Source organism: Canis lupus, chromosome X (genome assembly GCF_048164855.1).
Source record: "Canis lupus baileyi chromosome X, mCanLup2.hap1, whole genome shotgun sequence".
NCBI lineage: Eukaryota > Metazoa > Chordata > Mammalia > Carnivora > Canidae > Canis > Canis lupus.
The window spans coordinates 32,179,083-32,199,198 of record NC_132876.1 but is presented as its reverse complement, the minus strand read 5'-3'; the positions used below and the strand labels follow the sequence as shown (position 1 = coordinate 32,199,198).

Here is a 20,116-nt window from a genome sequence, read left to right as displayed (position 1 = left end):
AGAAGTAAATGCTTTGGGGAATGAGAGGGGTGGGGATTGATAAAAGCTGGTCAAACACAGTGGCGATCTTTCAACTTTACTGGTATATTCCCTGACAAAGATTTCACTTTTACCAACTTTGAATACTGAGAAACAGCCCAACAAAGAGACATATCATTTACCTGTGATCACAAGCCTAAAGAAAAGTGGCAAATGGCAGCTTGGACATTCTCTGGCTACGTGTTGCAAGTGGCAGATAATAAATAAAAAGAGAGCTAAGACAGAAGTTTTTCTTCCCTATAGACTCCTGGATACAAAGTGGGAGATCATCAAGTTCGATGTTTTAAGTACAAATACAAATTAGAATGTTGAACAGTATTCCAACTGAGAATTACTGGCTTAAAGGATTTAAATTAAAATCAATCAATGTTGGTCCTTGAAGCAAAATGACAAGTAAATATTTAAAATGTGTCATATAAGTTTATAGAGTCATTTATCAGTATTACTGCTGAAACTAGTAAATAGTCGAAACAACACATCATCTAATCCAGGGCAAAAAAATTTGCCGGGAAGAGAAAAACAGTGGCAATTTCATTCAGTTGATCAAAGTACAGAAATAACAGGTTAATAAAAATACCCAAGAGCTGTGAAAAGTCACTCATCTGTTTATAAGACTGCAATAAGCTCAGCAAATGTGTAAAACTCTTCAAATGTTGCACATTTTATCACCCAGAATTTTAGAAAAGCTAAGAAGGCACTGAGAAAACACCGTGATACACACATTGTCTTAAACATACAAATGACAAAGAAACTCCCCTTCAGTTACAAGGACTCACCTTTATTGTCAAGGAATACATAACCATCAAAGCGATCCCTGAACAAAATAATGTCCTCTTGGTTTTTAAAGTTGATGTATGCTCTGGCATACATATGAGGATACAGACTGCAGAGAGGAAAGCAATTATGTAAATGTGCTTGCAGGTGTCTGGCTGAATTACAAGTATGCATATATTAAAGAGACAGGTTCAAAAATCAAATGGAAAACAGTAGGATAAAAAAAGAATGGAAGATAATTTTTCATTTACCCCCGCCCTCTTTTATTTATTCATTTTACCTAGTATCATTAGAAAAAAACTCAAAATAATCATGCTCCGGCATAGGCTGAAGATGTTCCTGAAGCTGCTCCTTGGTCAAAGTGGGAGGTAATCTCCGAATTACCACCTTAAGAAATGAATAAGGAAGATAAAATTAGTACAATCAATTTTGTCATACCTGAAAGAATCACCTTCCCTGAAAATAGACGGTCTTTACAAGACGGCTCACCAGTAAAAAATTTTTCTAATGCTCAGAATTAATTAAACATCATAATAATGCTGTTTTTTATAAACTCTTAGGAGAACTGCACGGAGCAAGGAAAATCTTAGGTTCTGTTAAGCGGAAGCCCCGCAGTTTACTAGGTTTTCACATAATTTTCTAGCACCCATTTTTTCAATAGATGTATTAGCACGAAATTAGTAGATTAACCCTGGTCTTTCTGGGTGCCATGAACATTTGACTTACTCTCTCCCTAACACATCCGACACATCCTAAAACAAAATCCTTCCTCATTCAGCGTAAAGAATTCAAAACTCTAAAGAATACTAAAAGTTCCCTTATTGCTCCCCAAACAGGATGAAACTGACTTGGCTCCCCAACCATTAATCCCCCCACTCTCGCTCAAGTCGCCTCCATTAATACTCTATCATAAACTACTCCCACTCCTGATGGCCCCTTTACTATTTAATAATTCCCTCCCGATTAACCTTTTAATTCCTCATTCTCTTTACTATCGCTCCCCCTCTGTCCTCTCACAACTCTGACAAACCTTCACGTCTGGGAATCCCCCCCCCCTTTTCCCTCACTCGCACCCCGGAGATTGGCCGAGAGGGGCTCCCCCGATCTCGAGCGAATGGATGAAGACAGGGGGACGCGATTTTCACTCAGGTGAAGAAGCAGAAGGGCAGACTGGGAGAGGAAGAGGGCAGCCCCATTCCCAACCATCCTCGCGGGTGGCGGACCCGTCCCGCCCTCTCCCGGGCCAACAGCCGGCCAGGCACCTTGCTCAGCGCCTCTTTCTTCTCTTTATTTCGATCCTGCTTATCGTCCCCTTTGGTGCTGTCCCCCGAAGCCCCACCGGCGCTTCCTGAGGCCCCCGGGGGAGTCAATAGGGTTACTCGCTTCTCTTTAGGCCTATGCTCCTTCTCCTCCTTCATGGCCACGGCTTCGCTCCGCACAGCGGCTGCCCGGCCTGAACGCCGCTACGCCGGGCACCTACGACGCCCAGCCCACTCCCGTCGAGCTCCGCCCCCAACAAACGCCCCTAGTGATAAGCCAGGCCCCGCGTTCCATTGGGCCCCGCCAGGATCTCGCGAGGCTTCAGGGCGTCAGGCTTCCTTTGATGGAAAGGTTTTAGCACCTGGTCTTTACTTCCCGCCTGCAGAATCTGCGCACCGCCCAATCCCCTCGCGGCCCAGACTCCCTCGGGGCCTCTCATCTTACGTCAGTAACCACTCCGCCATCTTGGCGAGAACGACTCTTTCGCGAACTACAAGTCCCGGCGTACAAAGTAGTTAGCCGCTTCTGTTGGGGCGTTCTGGAGCGGTAGATCTCTCAGCGTCCCTGTTTGTAAGTAAATGGAATCTTTACTCTTGAAAGTTTAGTGTTTTTCAGTTCAAAAGATAAGTTCTGCCAAAAAAAAAAAAGTAAGTTCTGTAGGCTTCGTTTTCCTCGGGTAACCCGATGTTACCCAAAGTTTACCTCAGAACGACTTGTATTCTCTTTCTTTCCTTTTAGACTTGTATTTTCTATTATTGACTTTAAAGTGCACTTTCGGAAACTGGAATTTCTTTTTCCCTGCATTGGTTAGGATTCACAGATACTTAATACCATTCACTGATACTTAAAGGAGCAGTATGACCAAAATGTATGAGATTAGTTTTTTTATCCTTTTTTTGAGCGAAAGGATTTTGTCGTGGTACTCACGCCTCACGGCGGGGGAGAGAGAATAAAGTTTTACTCAACTTGCATTAGAAGGATTTACTCTTTCTCCCCCGCTTTGAAGAAGACTAATTATTCATTTTTTTATAATAGCCTCAAACTGGAAACCATTCAGATGTCTCATCTGACGAATGGACAAAATGTGGTACACTCATAGAATGAAATAATACTCAGCGATAAAAATGAACTGGTATGTCTATCAACGTGAATGATCTCAAAATAATTATGCCGAGTGAAAAAATCCAGACAGAAACAGGGTGCATTCTGTACAATCTTCTGTGAAATTCTGGAGACGGTAAAACTATAGTAATAGAAGGCATATCAATGATTGCCCGGGTACAGGGGTGAGGAGAAGGGATTGACTGCAGAGAGACTCCAGGAAGCATTTTGGAGGCATGAAAATGCTCTTTGTCATGGTTTTAGTGGTGGTTGCATGACTGCACACATTTGTGTAAACTTGTTGAATTGTACACTTAAAATTGGTGAATGTTATTTTAAGTAAATTAAACTTCGGTAAAGTTCAGCCCCTCAAATTTAAAACAATGCAAAATTTGAATTATTTTCCTAAATGATAAAGCGCTTGTATTTCATGAAGTCAAAGGTATCCTTGAATCTAAGACCACCATTATTTTACATACCAAGGAAGAGAAAAACGCTGCCAATTGAACTATAACACACCATCAATTTTAAGACCCATCCTGATTTTGAAGGTGTTAAAATGTGAAAAACAAATGTCAGAATCAGTTGAATATATTATTTCTGTATTATGTGCAGTTAAGGAAAAAGGAAGAGAAATAGGAGAGAAGGGCAAATGATAAGCTAGAAAGATACCCACAAGGGGCAGAAATCAAGGTAAGGATGCAATAGAAGCCCAAGACAGGAAGCTGGCTCAAAGCCAAAGACCCATCTTTGCTGACATGTGGAATATATTACCCAGACTCTGTTCTTAAATTTTTCTCAACCTCTCTTGCCAAGTATATGCCTGATTCCTCTTGCCAAGACTATTTCTCTGTATTTGAGATCTGTTACTCCTGTCTCCAGTATCTGCCTGTTCTTACAAGCCTAGTGTAAGTATCTGCCTCTACATTTACATATTGGTGTCTGCCTCTGTTTTGGAGTGCTGGCTAGCTTTTTTTTTTAAGATTTATTTTTTATATTTGAGGAGGGAGGGGGGCAGAGGACAAGGGAGAGAGAGGCTTAAGCACGGAACCAGACAAGGGCCTCCATCTCACAACCCTGAGATCACAACCTGAGCCTAAACCAAGCATCAGACAGGCACTTAACTGGCTGAGCCACCCAGGCACCCCGGAGTGCTCGCTAGCTTTAAACCACCAGCTGTATGTCAGCTGTGAGAGTTGAGTGTTCCAGGGCTCAATCCTTAGACCTCTTTTCTATCTACACTCACTCCTTTGTTAATTTCACCCATTCTTTTGGCTTTTCTCTCTTCACTGCCAACTTCGAAATTTGTATCTCCAGCCCATACCTCTCCCCAGAATTCCAGACTCGTATCCAGCTACCTATTTGATATTTCCACATAGATGTCTAACATGTTCAGGTTCCCTGAACTCGTCCCAAACTGAACACTTGATCTTTCCCCACACCGACTATATTAGTTTCCTATTGCTGCTGTAACAAATTACCACAAATTTAGCAGGTTAAAATAATACACATTTATTATCTTCCAGTCCAACAGGGATCTCACTGGACTAAAATTGAGGATTGAGTTCCTTGCTTGGAGGCTCTAGGAGAGAATCTGGTTTTTGACCTTTTCAGAGTGTTAAGGCTGCTCATATTCCTCTTCTCAGGGCCCCTTCCTCCATCTTCAAAGCCAGCAACATGGCATCTCTCTCTGACCCTACTTTATCTACCTCCTTTTCACTCTTCTACTTACCCCTTCCACTTTATTTTCAGAGAGGGAGAAGAGGAGGGACAGAGGGAGAGAATCTTAAACAGTATCCACACCCAGCACAAAGCCCAAGACGTGGGGCTCAATCTTAGGACCCTGAGATCAGGACCTGAGCTGAAACCAAGAGTCGGACACTTAACTGACTGACCCACCCAGGTGCCCCCTCCTTCCATTTTTAAGATCCCTGTGATTATATTGTTCTGAATAATCCAAAATACTCTCCCTATGTTAATGTCAGGTGATTAGCCACCTTAATTCCCTTTGCCACATATTTTATGTTAAACAAAATTCAGTTGAATAAATTTGAACATCTAATTGGCTTTGTTAGGGGATTCGTGAATTGGCAGCATCCCATCTAGCAACTAGAAAGTTGCTCAGAAGAGCTGTACAAAATGAAAGGATTTTAAATAGGAGGGCAGGGCAAGGAAGTTATTAGCAAAAGGAAAGAAATGATTGTTTGAAGCCCTGACTTTCTTTTTTTCTTTTCTTTTCTTTTCTTTTCTTTTCTTTTCTTTTCTTTTCTTTTCTTTTCTTTTTTTTCTGACTTCTTTCTGAGAGGAAGGAAAGGTAGGGTGTTTATCATACAGATTATCTCACTAGTGCTGATCAGGAAATTTCAGCTGGACTGTTAAAAGGCCACATTCCTGGGATAGGTTGAACTAGAATTAAGTCTTGGTTTGCTGTTGTAGGTCTGTCTCAGGGTGATTCCTTTTGTGTTTTTTTGAACACTTAACATAGTCACAGGTTCTAGGGATTAAGATGTAGATAACTTTTGGGGGGGCATTATATTGTCTACCACGCACTGTAAAGTTTCTTTTTAATTAACCTTTTAATTAAGGTATAATGCATAATACAAGTACACAATAAATATACAACTTGATGAATTTTCACAAAGTGAACACACTCAAGTAACCAGCACTGAGAGCAAGAAATAATGTTTCTGGCAATCTAGAAGCTCCCTTTGTTTCCCTTCCAGGTCATTTCCTCTACCAAGAATACCACCATCCTGACTGCTAGCACCACCCATTAATTTTGCCTATTTAGAAGTTTATGTAAACTGAATTACATGGTGTGTATTCTTTATGTCTACCTTCTTTCTCTAAACATTTATGACTATGAGATTCATTTATATTCTCATGTGTAGCTTTAAATTGTTCATTTTCATTGCTGTATAATATTCCATCCTATGAATCTATCACAGTGTATCCATTTCACTATTTGGGGTACTGCTCTGAATATTCAAGGACATATCATTTGGTGATCAAATGTATGCATTTATATTGGATACATACCTGGCATTGGAATTGCTGGACCATAGAGTAAGCATATGTTCCACTATTTTTTTAAGATTTTTTTTTTTTTTTTGAGAGAGACAGAGAGAGAGAGCGTGCGCATGCACAAGTTGGGGAGGGGCAAAAGGAGAAGCAGACTCCTCACTGAGCAGGGAGCAGAACACAGGGCTCAATCTCAGGACTCTGGGATCATAACCTAAGCCAAAGGCAGATGCTTAACCCAACTGAGCCACCCAGGTGCCCCTGTTCCACTCTAATAGAGGAAAAATTTTACTTGACACATTAACATTCCTCTACCTAGCCCAATAATTAAATTGGCATAAGACATATTTTTAAAAATATTTTATTTATTTATTTGACACAGAGAAAGAATACAAGTAGGGGTGCAGCAGGCTCACCACTGAGCAGGGAACCTGACACAGGGCTCGATCCAAGGACCCTGGGAAAGGACCCTGGGACTATGACCTGAGCCAAAGACAGACACTTAACTGACTGAGCCACTCAGGTGCCCCAACATAGGACAGATTAATAGGAGAAAAAAGCCAGAGTTTAATTACATGTGCACAGAGGCCTAATAATAAAATTGTGACCCAAAGAAATGACCAAGGCAGACAGCTTTTTTACTTTTTTGGCAAACAAACCTGTGAGGAGTTGACAGAACAAAGAAAACTTATGTTTGGGAGCTTCGATTAGTAAGGAATTCTAAACAGAATTTGGGCTAGGGCAGTACATTAGTAAAAGTAATAAGGCTTGTTTATACAACCTTCTTGGCTCTGAATTCTCTATCTCTGGTGATAAGGATGTGTCTTTGCCTCCTGGTACAGGGATGGTGCCTTTCACATGGCAGATTTATGTGACAAAGGGAAGTCAGAATGTTACTTGCACTGACTCTTTTTTAAGTAACTTTATTTTTTTTCTCTTAAGTAATAGTAATTCTATTTTTTTAAAGATTTTATGTATTTATTCATGAGAGAGAGAGAGAGAGGCAGAGGTAATAGTAATTCTAAATAGTCACTATGCCAAAGTGATGCAGCCTACCCTTGGCTTGCACACTGCCAAAGAGCTTTCTAATGTGTTTGTAACATCTTACATTCTTACTAGCCATGTGTGAGTCCCAGTTGCTTCACAGCCTTGCCAACACTGAATAAGCTTATAGTGGAGGCCCATGGTAGTTTTACTTGGCATTTCTCTGATGATTAATGATGTTGCCCATCTTTTCATATATTTATTTTTTCACTGTGTATCTTAGCCTTTTGGTTATTGTACCATGTTAATATATCATTTATCACAAAGCAAAAGAAAAAACAAAACCCAGGGGGAAGAGTGTGGTATAAGGCCTTTTCACCAGTTAAAGAGGAGAATAAAAGACCAAAAGAGGGGTACCTGGGTGAATCAATCGGTTAAGTGTCTGCCTTCAGCTCAGGTCCTGATCCCAGGGTCCTGGGAATTGACCCCTGCATCGGGCTCCCTGTTCGGCAGGGAGCCTGCTTCTCCCTCTCCCTTAGCCTGCTGCTTCCCATGCTTGTGCGCTTTCTCTCTCTCTCTCTCTCTCTCTCTGCACCCCTCGTTGGGTGCAGAAATTACTACAAAAAAATTAAATCTTAAGCTCTCTCTGTCAAATATATAAATAAAAATCTTTTTTTTTTTTTTTTAAGAGAGAGTGAGAGGTATAGAACTCTCCCAAAGTTCCTTACATCATTGACCATCACTGTTTCACTGTATAGTCTAAGATCCTTCTTCCTATTTCCTGAGCTGGGCAATATCATGGTTAGGGTTGTCCCCTACCCCCCTTGCCCTGAAAAGCAGAAGGAAAATATCTATATACACACAGAAAAACTGTTTTTCTTCTGAAAATCTATGAAATTCTTCCCTGGTCTTCATTGAGCAGGCCATTTTTTAAATGTTGTTTTGTCCCTTTTATATTAACTCCTTTCACAAATAAAACTTGTGGGAATCATGTGGGGCTGCTTGGTGTTCAGCTTCACTCAGCATAATGGGAACCGTAAGACCAACATTGTTTCAAGATCCAAATGGCTTTCATTTAATCACTGTTGTACTCGTTGTTTGTAATTAATTCTTGACCCTGACCAGCTCTGAAATTACCCAAATACCAAGAAGACAATTAGAAAAGGAGGTGGATAATTTGTAAAGTACAAAAAATTATTTTACACAAATACCTGCCAATTTCAATGTTATCTATAAAGGAAATGATAATATTTCATTTTATATATTAGCCAAGTTAAAGGTATTTTTGAAGACTTTGGACTCCAACATAAAAAGGAGGCTTAAAAAGTATAATTATTTGAAGTACCTTACCATCACTAAAGGATTATAACAAAAGATGTTAACCAGCCCTTCACCATGTATGCTGATGACATGAAACGAGGTAATAGAAGATATGACACAAAGAATTCACTTTCAGGGCACCTGGGTGGTGCAGTTGGTTAAGTGACCAAATATTGGTCAGTGTCCCAAAAACAAAAACAAAAAAGCTTCCAGTGTTAAAATACCTCATAGTTCACATTTTGTCTTTTTTTTTTTTGAAGGTTTATTTGAGAGAGCAAGCAAGCATGTGTGTGAGCAGGGGGAAGGGTAGAGAGAGAAAATCCCAAGCAGAGTCCTTGCTGAATGAGAAGCTAGGCTCAGTCTCACAACCCTGAGAACATGACCTGAGCCAAAATCAAGAGTCAGATGCTTAAATGACTGAACCACCTAGGTGCCCCCCACATTTTGTCTTTATGGACATTAGAGACCCTTTGCCTTTTGGTTCCTTTAAATATTGTTTAGATACTCATATGAGTATGTAATGAATAATGGTGAGTTTAAACGTGAAATCATTTAGAGGCATCAGCTAAGAACAGAGAATTCAAAATAGAAAAGATTTATCCTGATGATGTGAAGATGAATATTTTATTTTTTTTTTAGAGAAGGAGAGAGAGGAGGGGGAGAGGGAGAGGGAAAATCTTAAGCAGGCTCCATACCCCATATGGAACCCAGTGCAGGGCTTGATCTCACAACCTGTGATCATGACCTGAGCTGAAATCAAGAGTTGGATGCTTAACTGAGGTCACCCAGACACTCCCCAAGATGAATACTGTAAAATTAGTCTTTCTGGGGTACCTGGCCAGCTCAGTTGATAGAGCATGTGACTGTTGATCTCAGGATTGTGACTTCAAGCCCCTTGTTGGGTGCAGAAATTACTTCAAAAAATTTTTTTTAAATAAAGTTAGTCCTTCTGGGGCATCTGAGTGGCTCCATTGGTTAATTGTCTGCCTTCAGCTCAGGCCATGGTCTCGGGGTCCTGGGATCAAGCCCCACATCAGGTTAAGCCCCTTGTTGGGTGCAGAAATTACTTCAAAAAAATTTTTTTAAATAAAGTTAGTCCAGGATCCCTGGGTGGCGCAGTGGTTTGGCGCCTGCCTTTGGCCCGGGGCGCGATCCTGGAGACCCGGGATCGAATCCCACATCAGGCTCCCGGTGCATGGAGCCTGCTTCTCCCTCTGCCTGTGTCTCTGCCTCTCTCTCTCTCTCTGTATGACTGTCATAAATAAATAAAAAAAAAAATTAAAAAAAAATAATAAAGTTAGTCCTTCTGGGGCATCTGAGTGGCTCCATTGGTTAATTGTCTGCCTTCAGCTCAGGCCATGGTCTCGGGGTCCTGGGATCAAGCCCCACATCAGGTTCCCTATTCAACGGGGAGTCTGCTTCTCCCTCTGCATCTGCCCTCCACTCATGCTCTCTCTCTCTCTCAAATAAATAAATAAAATCTTTTTTTAAAAAAGTCTTTCTGCTACTGTTGGAAAAGAAAAGTTTTCCTCTGTTCTTCAAGACTCTAGCTGGTCTAAAAATTAAATTGACATGAGAGGGACACCTGGGTGGCTCAGCGGTTGAGTGTCTGCCTTGGGCTCAGGTTGTGATCCTGGGGTCGCAGGATAGAGTACTACATTGGGCTCCCTGCATGGAGCCTGCTTCTCCCTCTGCCTGTGTCTTTGCCTCTCTCTTTCTCTGTGTCTCATGAATAAATAAATAAAATATTTTTTAAAAATTGACATGAGAGGGCAGCCCCGGTGGCGCAGTGGTTTAGCGCCGCCTGCAGCCCAGGGCGTGATCCTGGAGACCCTGGATCGAGTCCCACGTCAGGCTCCTGCATGGAGCCTGCTTCTCCCTCTGCCTGTATCTCTGCCTCTCTGTGTGTGTGTCTCTCTGAATGAATGAATGAATGAATGAATGAATGAATGAATGAATAAATAAATAAATAAATAAATAAATAAATAAATAAAATCTTAAAAAATTAATAAAAAATAAAAATTGACATGAGAGACTAACAGGAGAAAAAAAGCTTAATTACATATGCACAGAGGTCCAATAATGAAATTGAGACCTAAAGAAATGACCAAGCCAGGCAGTTTTGGATACTTTTTAGACAATGAGATAATACATCTATGAAGAATCGACAGGCCAAAGAAAACTTATGTTTAGGAGCTTCAATTAGTAAGGAATTCTAAACAGAATTTGAGCTGGGGCAGTCCATTAGTAAAAGTATAAGGTTTGTTTATACAGCCTTCTTGGCTCTGAATTCTCTCTCTGGTAATAAGGATCCCTATTTAACTCCTGGTACACAGAGGGTGTATCTTTCACATGGGAGATTTATTTCCTGCATTATGGAGACAAAGTTGGGGGGTGGTATCAGAGTATTCTTGCACTGGCTATTTCTTAAGGTTTTTTAAAGATTTCATTTATTTATTTGAGAGAGAGCATGAGTAGGGGGAAAGAGAGAGGGAGAAGCAGGCTCCCCACTGGGCAGTGAACCCGATGTGGGGCTTGATCCCAGGACCCTGAGCCAAAGACAGTCACTTAGCCAACTGAGCCATCCACGTGCCCCTTAAGTAACTTTTGATTCAAAATAATCAATATGCCAGGTGGCACACTTTGAGATTGCCGGCCCTTGGCCCCTACCCTACAATTTTAAAAAGTTACTTGGGGGCCACCTGGGGGCTCAGTAGGTTGGGTGTCTGCCTCTTGATTTTGGCTCAGGTTGTGATCTCAGGGTTATGATATTGAGCCCCATGTTGGGCTCTGTGCTCAGTAGGGAGTCTGCTTGAGATTTTCTCCCTCTCCTTATGCCCCTCCCCTGCTTGGTTGTTCTCTCTCTCTGTCTAAAATAAATAAATAAAATTTTTAAAATTTATTTGTTTTTTCCCCCTAGTTTTATTTTTTCCCCCTAGTTTTAAACTCAAACCAAAAGATTATTTGCCTAACTCCCCAAATCCTTTTCCTTTTCTACTCAACTTTACACAGAAGCAAAGGAGAGAATTATCTATTGAATTTTATTGAAGGTAAGCATTGTTCTCTTATAGCTACCACCTCCTGCAAACACACAGGAGTTAGAATGTGTCTGAGAGGATAAATGTAGAATACAATTTTTGTACTGTCCACTCCCAATTAAAAGGGGGAAATGGACAAGGCATATTGAACACACAGAAAACACTTATTGACCTAAAATTTCTGTTCATTTATGTGCTTTGCTATAGATTGCCTTTCTAATTTTACTAATAAAAGTGGAGGATATTTAAGTCCCTATGAGCTAAATAAGAAAACTTGTTAAAACCTGAATAATCATCTTGAAGGCAAGTTTCTAAGTAACAGTAAATTTGACTGTGTTTTGTTCTTTATCATAAGCTGCAGGAGACCTCTTTTTGTGCCTCCCAGACATTCAGTATAAGGAGATAAGGACTCTTGTCTTACTATTTTACTAAAGAATCTGCCTTTATGCATCCTATATTAAGGCATGTATTAGCTTTAATATCTTGTAAAACATGTTTTGGAGAATTTCATAATGTCACAAACTTCTATTGTAGAATATAGTTCCAGCTTACAAATTGTTTCTGTTATTAATGACTCAAGTCATGGCAGACTGGCAAACCACAAGTAAAAAAATAGTAGTGTGTCTAACAGGATTTATTCACAGTGTAAAGTGCATATACTTCCCCTTGTCCTATTTTGTTATATTTTTTTGTTAAATCATGATTCAAAAAAAAATCATAATTCAGTATTAACATTATTATGATTATTTAATGTTGTTCATAGCTGAGAAATATAATAGGGTTGATCCTTAAACAACATGAGTTTGAGCTGCGCAGGTCTACTCATACATGGATTTTTTTCAATAAATAATACAGATATTACTGTAAACATTTTCCTATTTTAGTATATGTGCCGCCGAAGCGAGCACTGTAAACATTTTCCTTATGATTTTTTAGTAATATTTCCTTTTCCCTAGTTTACTTTATTGTAAGAATACAGTATGCAATACATATAACATACAAAATATGTGTTAATCCAGCTGTTTCTGTTATCAGTAAGACTTCCAGTCAACGGTAGGCTGGAGGTAGCTAAGTCTTAGGGGAGCCCAAAGTTAGACTGCTGACTGGGAAAGTCATGCCCTTAAGTTCTGCATTATTCAAGGATCAGCTGTATGCTCTTATTATGCTTCCTTTGAAATACGATATTTTGTTTTATCCAGAGTTGATAATTATTTTGTTTGATTGATTTGTTTTCTTGTACCTCTTAGTAATTATTCTACCAGGTCCCTCCAGAGATGGAAAACCCTACTCCATAAGGTCGAAGGGATCAGGTAATCTTTTAGTTTAGTTTTTATTTTGTTTTTTACTTGAAGACATATTTCCTCTTGCCATCTATCCTTCTACTCCTATAAGGATTGATCGATCTTTAGGCTTGCTGCATAGATGTCATCTTGGAAATTCCTTTGCCTTTCTTAGATTCCCATTTACTGGATGCCATTCTACTGGTTTTGATCATTTAGGTTGTTTACAGTTTCTGGCTATTAAATAATGTTGTTACATACATTCTTATATGTTTCTTCATGCACGTATTTCTATTGCATATATATTTAAGAGTGAACCTGCTGGGTCACAGATATGTTAAACTTGTGAACTTGGATGGAAAAAAATTACATCTTAAAGAAAAAAATTACATCTTTATTTTCACTAACGTGAACTTTAACATCTCCTTCAATTATGAATGGAGGCAACAAAGCATAGCAGTATCGGCAGTACTTGTTTGACTGACAGAAATCATAGACCTTTTCCCAGCATATTACAATTCTTGCACATAATGTGAGATACTTTTTACTGTTTATGCTGATGCCTTTAGTTTCTGAACTTTCCTGAGTTTCTGCAGCACAAAATGGATTATATATTATTGGCTTCCCCCATGCATGTACTTATTACTAGTTTCATAATTCCTCCATTAGCTAAGCAAGTTTTATGTCCTTGTGGGTCCATATTTTTCTTATTTATTTATTTATTTATTTATTTATTTATTTATTATTTTTAAGGTAACCTCCAGCCCAACGTGGGGCTCAAACTTGTGACCCTGAGATCAAGAGTTGCATGCTCCACCAACTGAGCCAGCCAGACACCACATGTAATTATCTATTATCATTTTAGTGGGATTTCAGAATGTTGTGGAAAAGAACATTTTCATTCTGTCCTGTTTCCAAAGTGTTCTATATGGCTTTAAATTTTAACAGAATCTTGTAGTTATTCTTTTTTGAAACACTTTTTTTGAAGATTTTATCTATTTATTCCTGAGAGACAGAGAGAGGCAGAGACACAGGCAGAGGGAGAAGCAGGCTCCATGCAGGGAGCCCGATGTGGGACTTGATTCTGGGAACGCACCCTGAGCCAAAGGCAGATGCCCAACCACTGAGCCACCCAGGCGTCCCATATCTTTTTTCTAGTGTTACTTATGTATACCTTTCATCGTTTTAAATAGGCCAATCTTCATACAGATGTGTCTATGATATTAGTCTTTCCAGAGAACCAGCTTTTGATATTATTGATCATTTCAATAAATGATCAATTTATCATTGTTTTTATTATTTCTTGCTCTTCCCTGTATTATTTTTTTCCCTCTGTCCTCTTAGGTTTGTTCTGCTCTCTCTCTGTAGCTTCAAAAATGAAACTCTTGGGGCACCTAGCGAGCTCATTTGGTACAGCATAGACTCTTTTTTTTTTTAATAATAAATTTATCTTTTATTGGTGTTCAATTTGCCAACATACAGAATTATACCCAGTGCTCATCCCGTCAAGTGCCCCCTTCAGTGCCCGTCACCCATTCACCCCTACCCCCGCCCTCCTCCCCTTCCACCACCCCTAGTTCGTTTCCCAGAGTTAGGAGTCTTCATGTTCTGTCTCCCTTTCTGATATTTCCTACCCATTTCTTCTCCCTTCCCTTCTATTCCCTTCTATTCCCCTATTTATATTCCCCAAATGAATGAGACCATATAATGTTTGTCCTTCTCTGATTGACTTACTTCACTCAGCATAATACCCTCCAGTTCCATCCATGTTGAAGCAAATGGTGGGTATTTGTCATTTCTAATGGCTGAGTAATATTCCATTGTATACATAAACCACATCTTCTTTATCCATTCATCTTTCGATGGACACCGAGGCTCCTTCCACAGTTTGGCTATTGTGGACATTGCTGCTATAAACATCGGGGACAGCATAGACTCTTATTCTCAGAGTTGAGTTCATGTCCCACACTGGGCGTGGGGCCTACTTAAAAAAAAATAAAGATAAAGGGGATCCCTGGGTGGCTCATCGGTTTAGCATCTGCATTCGGCCCAGGGCGTGATCCTGGAGTCCCAGGATGGAGTCCCACATCAGGCTCCCTGCATGGAGCCTGCTTCTCCCTCACCTGTGCCTGTGTCTCTGCATCTCTCTCTCTGTGTGTCTCTCGTGAATAAATAAATAAAATCTTTTTTAAAAAGATAAGAATAATTTTGAATAATATTTTATGCATTAATTTGGCATATTTTTAAAAAATGTGTTTAATATTATAAATTTTCTTCATGATTCCATTTTAGATGCATGTCACATGTTTTTATATTTATTTTTTGTGATTCAGTTTTAACTTTTTCATGATTTCCATTAAGAGTTTCTCATGAGTATTATAGCACCATTAAATAGTTTATTTTGCTGACATGGAAAACATCTGTGATATGTTGTCAAATGAGAAAAATCAGTGTATCACATACGCATGGTATGATTCTAATTCTAAAGACATGTTTTACGAGCACAGAAAAGATAATTCTGGAAGGATACATATTTAAATGTTAATATATATTTCTGGGTACTGTCATTACAGGCAATTATTTCCCAAAGTGTTTGCAAAAAACATGCATAGCTCTTGTCCTCAGAAGAAAAATAAATGTTATAAAAGAAGGAAAAAAAAGCATTTCTCATGAACTTCTTGGCTATTTAGGGTTGTATTTTTAGTTTTTTAAATGTATGTTTTTGTTTGCTTTTTGCTATCTCTTTTAGTGTTGATTTAAAAAGTCAACATGCATGTTTAATTTTTAATAACTTTAGAGTTAATAAGTAACATCATTCTTCCAACCAGTACATGGAGTTTTCAGGGCTTTAACTCCAATCCTTTGCATCACACCATCTACTTTTCTGTGTTACGGTTCTAAGGTATTTGGGTTTCATTTTTTAACTTCCCCTTTAAATGTTAACAGTATACGTTTAGATTGGTGCAAAGTTGGGGCACCTGGGTAGCTCAGTTGGCTGGTTAAGCATCTGGCTTTTTTTTTTTAAGATTTATGTATTTATTCATGAGAGAGAGAGACTGAGAGAGAGAGGCAGAGACATAGGCAGAAGGAGAAGCAGGCTCCTCTCAAGGAGCCTGATGCAAGACTTGATCCCAAATCCCAGGATCACAACCCAAGCTGAAAGTGGATGCCAAACTGCTGAACCACCCAGGTATCCCAAGTGTCTGACTCTTGGTTTCAGCTCAGGTCATGATCTCAGGTTCATGAGATTGAACCTCACATCAGGCTCCACATTCAGCAGGGAGTAGGCTTCTCTTCCTCTCCCTCTGCCTCTCCCCCCATTCACGTGCATGTGCTCTCTAAAAAAATATATAAATCTTAAATTAAAAAGATTTTGTGAAGGCTTTACTCACCATTCCTTTTTGTTTGTTCTCCTTTGTGTTCAGTTTTCTTCTTGCAAAATCTTCATTTTAATATTTATGTCAGTGAGACTGTGAATAGTGAACAGCCACCATCTTTATGTGACTAAAAATGCTATTATTTCTCTCATGCCTAAATACAAATTTAGCTGGATACATTTCTATCAAGTACCTCACCTCCTTCAAATCTTTGTTATAATGGTACCTCCTTAATGAGGTGACCCTGACAGCCCTTTAATAACAGCCCACCCCAGACCATCTCAATTCCCTTTCCTGTTTGGGGTTTTGTGGGTGTTTTTTTTTTTTTTTAAGATTTTATTTATTTATTCATGATAGAGAGAGAGGCAGAGACACAGGCAGAGGGAGAAGCAGGCTCCATGCACCGGGAGCCCGATGTGGGATTCGATCCCGGGACTCCAGGATCACGCCCTGGGCCAAAGGCAGGCGCCAAACCGCTGCGCCACCCAGGGATCCCTGTGGGGGGTTTTTTTGAGAGAGAGAGAGAGAGAGAGAGAGTGTGTGTGTGCGTGTGTGTGTGTGAACGAACATGTGTGCAAGCACGAGTTGAGGGGGGCAGAGGGAGGGGGAGAGAGAGCCTAGCATGGAGCCTGTTGCAGGGCCCAATCTCACAACCCTGAGATCATGATCTGAGCCAAAAACAAGGGTAGGAGGCTTAACTGACTGAGCTATCCAGGCGACCTGAGGGCATGTCTATTTCATTTGCTATGTATCCCAGTCATTTAGGAAAATGCCAGGCACAGAGAAGGTGTTGGATTTTTAAAAAATAAATTCGTTGCACTTGCTGTGTCTGTTGAATGAATATAGAATTCTTTTTTTAAAAGATTTTATTTACTTATTTATGAGAGAGACACAGAGAGAGAGAGGCAGAGACACAGGCAGAGGGAGAATCAGGCTCCATGCAGGGAGCCTGACATGGGACTCCATCCTGGGTCTCCAGGATCATGCACTGGGCTGAAGGTGGCGCTAAACCGCTGAGCCACCAGGGCTGCCCTGCCCCTAGAATTCTTGATTGACTTTTTTCTTCAGTACTTTGAAGATATTATTCTATCATTTTATTATACTAATATCTCTAATATCTTTTTTCTTGAGAAAATATGTAGTTACTTTTTTATTGTTACTTAGTTGGTAGTTGGTAATCTATCTTTTCAGATTTTTCTCTTTGTTTTTTATGTTCTGCAGTTTCACTATAACTTGTCTAGGTGTTGATTTGTTTTTATTTATCTTGCTAAGTATTTGAGATAAATAAAATGACTTGAAGAGGGCAGCCCAGGTGGCTCAGCGGTTTAGCGCCGCCTTCAGCCCAGGGCATGATCCTGGAGACCCCAGATCGAGTCCCATGTCAGGCTCCCTGCATGGAGCCTGCTTCTCCCTCTGCCTATGTCTCTGCCTCTCTGCCTCTCTGCCTCTCTCTCTCTCTCTCTCTCTCTCTCTCTCTATTTCTCTATGTCTCTCATGAATAAATAAATAAAATCTTTTTAAGAAATGGCTTGAAGATTTATTTCTAAAAATCTCAGGACGCCTGGGTGGCTCAGTGGTTGAGTGTCTGCCTTTGTTTCAGGTCATGATCCTGGAGTTTCAGTTGGGGAGACTGATTCTCTCTCTGCCTTTGTCTCCCTCTGCCTTCTCTCTGTATCTCTCATGAATAAATAAATAAAATATTGAAAATAAATAAATAAATAATAAATAAATAAATAAATAAATAAATAAATAAATAAATAAATAAAAATCTCTTAGTCATTATCTCCTCAAATATTGTCTGTCTCCCATTCTCTCCTTGAATCCCTAATAGATGTATGTTGGAATGTCTCATTTTCTCTACCATGTAACCAGGTTTTCTTTTGCTTTTTCTATTTCATTGTTCTACTGTGTTGGATTCCAGGTGACATCTTCATATCTGTTTGCCACATCACTGATTCTTTCCTTGGCTGTATCTAGTCTATTGTTCACTTTGTCTATTAATTTTTAAAGTTTTTTCAAAATTTAATGATATTATTTTAAAATTTCTTTTTGCAGTAATTGGAGCTTCTTCCTGAGGTGCCTCTCCCAGTTTTGTGGAGTTTCCTCACAGCATGGCCCCCAAGCGCCAGTCCTCACTTGCACCTCAAATGAAGAAACCGAGGCTGCTTCCTGCCCCCATGCCGGAGGAGATGTCAGCCTCTCAGCCCTTGCCGAACGGAGAAAAAGAACAGCAAGAAGTAATTGAACATATTGATGAAGTACAAAATGAAATAGACAGACTTAATGAAGAAGCCAGTGAGGAGATTTTGAAAGTAGAACAGAAATATAACAAACTCTGCCAACCATTTTTTCAGAGGAGGTCAGAATTGATCCCCAAAATCCCCAACTTTTGGGTAACAACATTTGTCAACCATCCACAAGTGTCTGTACTGCTTGGAGAGGAGGATGAAGAGGCACTGCATTATTTGACAAGAGTTGAAGTAACAGAATCTGAAGATATTAAATCAGGTTACAGAATAGATTTTTATTTTGATGAAAACCCGTACTTCAAAAATAAAGTTCTCTCCAAAGAATTTCATCTGAATGAGAATGGTGATCCATCTTCAAGGTCCACTGAAATCAAATGGAAATCTGGAAAGGATTTGACGAAACAGTCAAGTCAAATGCAGAATAAAGCCAGCAGGAAGAGAGAGTACGAGGAACCAGAGGGCTTCTTCACCTGGTTTACTGACCATTCTGATGCAGGTGCAGATGAGTTAGGAGAGATCATCAAAGATGATATTTGGCCAAATCCATTACAGTACTACTTGGTTCCTGATACAGATGAAGAAGAAGAAGAAGAAGAAGAAGAAGATGATGATGATGATGAAGAAGAAGAAGAAGGATTGGAAGATATTGATGAAAGAGATGAGGATGAAGATGAAGATGATGAAGATGATGATGATGATGATGATGATGATGATGAAGGGGAGGAAGGAGAGGAGGATGAAGACGATGATGATTAATGGAATACTGATGGATTCCAACCTTCCTTTTTTTAGTTTTCTTCAGTCCCTGGGAGCAAGTTGCATCCCTTTTTTTTTCCCTCCTCCTTTTGTGCTCATTCGCCCTGTTTTTTGAAGACTCTTTTCTCTCTCTTTATACCATGGTTCTCAACCTATTTTTTGGGGAAATATCTTTTTTTTTTGGGGGGGGGGAAATATCTTGAGCAGAATACAGCAGGAAAAGAATTTCTACCCCTCTCTGTTCCAAATTCATTTTTATTCCTTTCTGTCTCAACAAAAACTTTACAGAATCAACACCACCGTGCTCTGTGGGAAAAAAGAAAAACCTGCTCCCTTAGCTCTGCTGAAAGTTGGAGGGTGCTAGGCCCGTGTAGTAGTGCATAGAATTCTAGCTTTTTTCCTCCTTTCTCTGTTTATTGGGCTCAGATATTACACTGAATCTCTATGTGAATATGGACAGTTAGCATTTACCAACATCTACCTGTCTACTTTCTCTTGTTTAAAAAAAGAAAAAAAAACTTTAAAAAATGGGGTTATAGAAGGTCAGCAAAGGGTGGGTTTGAGATGTTTGGGTGGGTTAAGTGGGCATTTTGACAACATGGCTTCTCCTTTGGCATGTTTAATTGTGATGTTTAACGGACATCCTTGCAGTTTAAGATGACACTTTTAAAAGAAAACTCCTAACGATGACTTGAGCCCTGCCACTCGATGGGAGAATCAGCAGAACCTGTAGGATCTTATTTGGAAGTGACATTCTCTATTGTAATTTTGTTCCTGTTTATTTTAAAAATTTTTTTGTTTCACTGGGAAGATGCTCAGTTTTAAACATTAAAAAGTGTACAAGGTGCTTTGTTAAAATAAAACTAAATGTGTACACAAAAAAAATAAATAAAATTTCTTTTTGGGTATTTTTCAGA

The 20,116-nt window shown here is 39.6% G+C and overlaps 2 protein-coding genes across 21 annotated transcripts in view; one reads left to right on the top strand and one right to left on the bottom strand.

Annotated features, from left to right (window-relative positions):
• UPF3B (UPF3B regulator of nonsense mediated mRNA decay) overlaps nucleotides 1-2,420 on the bottom strand; it is a 15,964-nt gene extending 13,544 nt beyond the window's left edge. The window contains exons 1-3 of one of the 3 annotated variants that reach the window (XM_072816116.1): nucleotides 2,076-2,420; nucleotides 1,094-1,200; nucleotides 816-922 (exon numbers count right to left, since the gene is read on the bottom strand). In XM_072816116.1, coding sequence (XP_072672217.1) covers nucleotides 816-922; nucleotides 1,094-1,200; nucleotides 2,076-2,231 — 370 coding nt within the window. In that variant the 5' untranslated portion in view covers nucleotides 2,232-2,420. The remainder of the gene's footprint in view (nucleotides 1-815; nucleotides 923-1,093; nucleotides 1,201-2,075) is intronic. The other 2 variants (XM_072816115.1, XM_072816117.1) reach the window with 2 other exon arrangements.
• Nucleotides 2,408-20,116, top strand: LOC140627668 (protein SET-like). 18 transcript variants are annotated; one of them, XM_072816119.1, is made up of 8 exons: nucleotides 2,459-2,643; nucleotides 3,109-3,205; nucleotides 3,991-4,082; nucleotides 5,898-5,990; nucleotides 11,512-11,549; nucleotides 12,785-12,847; nucleotides 13,571-13,659; nucleotides 18,250-20,116. In XM_072816119.1, exon 8 carries the CDS (start codon nucleotides 18,306-18,308, stop codon nucleotides 19,197-19,199), a length of 894 nt encoding a protein of 297 aa, XP_072672220.1. In that variant the 5' UTR covers nucleotides 2,459-2,643; nucleotides 3,109-3,205; nucleotides 3,991-4,082; nucleotides 5,898-5,990; nucleotides 11,512-11,549; nucleotides 12,785-12,847; nucleotides 13,571-13,659; nucleotides 18,250-18,305; the 3' UTR covers nucleotides 19,200-20,116. The 18 variants fall into 18 exon arrangements, with proteins under 18 accessions (XP_072672228.1, XP_072672220.1, XP_072672221.1 ...); XM_072816127.1 differs by lacking the exon at nucleotides 5,898-5,990 and having other exon boundaries at nucleotides 2,408-2,643; XM_072816120.1 differs by lacking the exon at nucleotides 3,991-4,082.